This window comes from Penaeus vannamei, chromosome 26 (assembly GCF_042767895.1).
Source record: "Penaeus vannamei isolate JL-2024 chromosome 26, ASM4276789v1, whole genome shotgun sequence".
In the NCBI taxonomy this organism is placed as follows: domain Eukaryota; kingdom Metazoa; phylum Arthropoda; class Malacostraca; order Decapoda; family Penaeidae; genus Penaeus; species Penaeus vannamei.
Window position 1 is genome coordinate 21,783,147 of NC_091574.1, and position 3,598 is coordinate 21,786,744.

Below are 3,598 nucleotides of genomic sequence, written 5' to 3' on the forward strand. Positions count from 1 at the left end.
ATGGATAAAGAGAGATGGAATGTATATATAAATAAACGGCTTCACGCGCTGTTGAACATCAAGCACCAGTGCTTGATGAAGCATAATGTCTGTGAAAAGTTTGACATTTTAAGAACAATGTCAGTTCATATCAAATCAGATATCCACGTGTTACTATGTCAATCAAACATAAATACCAAAGAGAACATTGCTTCATTCAGGAGAGTAAGACGAGCCCGAGAAGGAGACCAAGGAATTCACCCTAGAGCCCGAGAAGGAGACCAAGGAATTCACCCTAGAGCCCGAGAAGGAGACCAAGGAAGTCACCAATGGGTGGACGAGCAAGCATGTGCTTGATATAGCCGAACTTTGATGAACAAGCATGTGCTTGATGAAGCCGAATTTTGTCAATATAGAAACTATATATAAACCAGTATCCATCATATGTGTATTCTCGTATCTAGGTTTTAGGACAGGTAAAAAAAAAGGTTAATGATGACTAAAATTAATACACAAAGATGTCTGAATAACGACGGATTTACGTGCCAGAGAGCGTATGATCTTTGTTGCCTTGTGTTGATTGTGACAGTAGGGGCTTTGCTGTTAAGGAGCAAGTTCCTCCCCGTAATTGTCTTTCTGGTTGCTGTGATCGCAGGCAGATGGATCCGTTCACAGCCACCCAACGTAAACTGGGTTTCGCACAGTGTTTCGGCGCTTGATGAAGCCTAACAGTGGGTGGACGAGGAAGCACCAGTGCTCAAGATGACAGAAAGACCTAGGCAGACGCTAAAACAAGAAAAAGAGAAAAAACGGAAAAAGAGGAAAGATCAAGCCGATGACAGACCAAGGTTTGATGAGCGAGCACCAAGGTTTGATGAGCGAGCACCAAGGTTTGATGAGCGAGCACCAAGGTTTGATGAGCGAGCACCAAGGTTTGATGAGCGAGCACCAAGGCTTGATGAGCGAGCACCAAGGTTTGATGAGCGAGCACCAAGGTTTGATGAGCGAGCACCAAGGCTTGATGAGCGAGCACCAAGGCTTGATGAGCGAGCACCAAGGCTTGATGAGCGAGCACCAAGGCTTGATGAGCGAGCACCAAGGTTTGATGAGCGAGCACCAAGGCTTGATGAGCGAGCACCAAGGCTTGATGAGCGAGCACCAAGGCTTGATGAGCGAGCACCAAGGTTTGATGCCGAACAGTGGGTGGAGGAGCAAGCACCAGTGCTTGATGAAGCCGAACAGTGGGTGGAGGAGCAAGTACCTGATGATGCCGAACAGTGGGTGGAGGAGCAAGCACCAGTGCTTGATGAAGCCGAACAGTGGGTGGAGGAGCAAGTACCTGATGATGCCGAACAGTGGGTGGAGGAGCAAGCACCAGTGCTTGATGAAGCCGAACAGTGGGTGGAGGAGCAAGCACCAGTGCTTGATGAAGCCGAACAGTGGGTGGAGGAGCAAGTACCTGATGATGCCGAACAGTGGGTGGAGGAGCAATCACCAGTGCTTGATGAAGCCGAACAGTGGGTGGAGGAGCAAGCACCAGTGCTTGATGAAGCCGAACAGTGGGTGGAGGAGCAAGCACCAGTGCTTGATGAAGCCGAACAGTGGGTGGAGGAGCAAGCACCAGTGCTTGATGAAGCCGAACAGTGGGTGGAGGAGCAAGTACCTGATGATGCCGAACAGTGGGTGGAGGAGCAAGCACCAGTGCTTGATGAAGCCGAACAGTGGGTGGAGGAGCAAGTACCTGATGATGCCGAACAGTGGGTGGAGGAGCAAGCACCAGTGCTTGATGAAGCCGAACAGTGGGTGGAGGAGCAAGCACCAGTGCTTGATGAAGCCGAACAGTGGGTGGAGGAGCAAGCACCAGTGCTTGATGAAGCCGAACAGTGGGTGGAGGAGCAAGTACCTGATGATGCCGAACAGTGGGTGGAGGAGCAAGCACCAGTGCTTGATGAAGCCGAACAGTGGGTGGAGGAGCAAGCACCAGTGCTTGATGAAGCCGAACAGTGGGTGGAGGAGCAAGTACCTGATGATGCCGAACAGTGGGTGGAGGAGCAAGCACCAGTGCTTGATGAAGCCGAACAGTGGGTGGAGGAGCAAGCACCAGTGCTTGATGAAGCCGAACAGTGGGTGGAGGAGCAAGCACCAGTGCTTGATGAAGCCGAACAGTGGGTGGAGGAGCAAGCACCAGTGCTTGATGAAGCCGAACAGTGGGTGGAGGAGCAAGCACCAGTGCTTGATGATGCCGAACAGTGGGTGGAGGAGCAAGCACCAGTGCTTGATGATGCCGAACAGTGGGTGGAGGAGCAAGCACCAGTGCTTGATGAAGCCGAACAGTGGGTGGAGGAGCAAGCACCAGTGCTTGATGATGCCGAACAGTGGGTGGAGGAGCAAGCACCAGTGCTTGATGAAGCCGAACAGTGGGTGGAGGAGCAAGCACCAGTGCTTGATGAAGCCGAACAGTGGGTGGAGGAGCAAGCACCAGTGCTTGATGAAGCCGAACAGTGGGTGGAGGAGCAAGCACCAGTGCTTGATGAAGCCGAACAGTGGGTGGAGGAGCAAGCACCAGTGCTTGATGAAGCCGAACAGTGGGTGGAGGAGCAAGCACCAGTGCTTGATAAATCTGAACAAGCAAAGTGTAAATCTGATTTGATTTACAATATGCTTGTTGAGCTTTCTAAGAAGCTGGTCCAGCTTTCTAAGAAGCTGGACCAACTTTTAGAGTTATCTAATTAGCTTGGAAACGTAAATACCCTGGAGTGGATATGATTGACACACACAATAGCATCAGTGCTTGATGAAGCCGAACTTTGCCGATGAGCAAGCTTGATGAATCCGAACAGTGGATTTGATTTACAATATGCTTGTTGAGCAAACAAGCTGGACATACTTTTTGAGATATCTAAATAGCTTGATAAGCTAATAAATAATGCAGAGGATAATAATAAAGATAATGATATTGAAAATGATAATTATATATAATATATATATATATATAATATATATATATAATATATATATATATATATATATATATATATATATATATATATATATATATATATATATATATATATATATATATATATATATATATATATATATATATATTATATAGGTATTCTCGTGTCTAGGTTTTAGGACGTAAAAAGTAAATTTTCGATGAGCAAGCATTAGTGCTTGGTGAAGCCGTTTTTTTCATCCCCTTGATTTTATAAAATGCCCGATTTCTGAACAATTTGTGTATGAATGTGTTGTGTGATGACAGCAATAATAGTGTGGTGGGTGTATGAAGGTGGCAATAATAACGTGTGTGATGGGTATGATATCAATAGCATGTGCGCGTGTGGTGTGTTTGTGATGCTGACAATGATAATAGTGGGCTTGGTGAGCGAACACCAGGGCTTGATGAGCAAGCATCCAAACAGTAGGCTTGGATGCTTGAAGCCGAGCAAGCACCAGTGCTTGATGAGCGAACACCAAGGCTTGATGAGCGAACACCAAGGCTTGCTTGATGAGCGAACACCAAGGCTTGCTTGATGAGCGAACACCAAGGCTTGCTTGATGAGCGAACACCAAGGCTTGCTTGATGAGCGAACACCAAGGCTTGCTTGCTTGATGA

The 3,598-nt window shown here is 47.2% G+C and overlaps 1 protein-coding gene across 1 annotated transcript; it reads left to right on the forward strand.

Moving 5' to 3' along the window:
* The first annotated feature begins 458 nt into the window (after positions 1–458).
* LOC113811754 (defective chorion protein, FC106 isoform-like) lies at positions 459–3,004 on the forward strand. Its single transcript, XM_070140160.1, has 2 exons — positions 459–1,082; positions 1,323–3,004. The coding sequence occupies exons 1-2, from the start codon at positions 742–744 to the stop codon at positions 2,710–2,712; spliced, it is 1,731 nt and encodes a 576-aa protein (XP_069996261.1). The 5' UTR covers positions 459–741; the 3' UTR covers positions 2,713–3,004.
* The last annotated feature ends 594 nt before the right edge of the window (positions 3,005–3,598 follow it).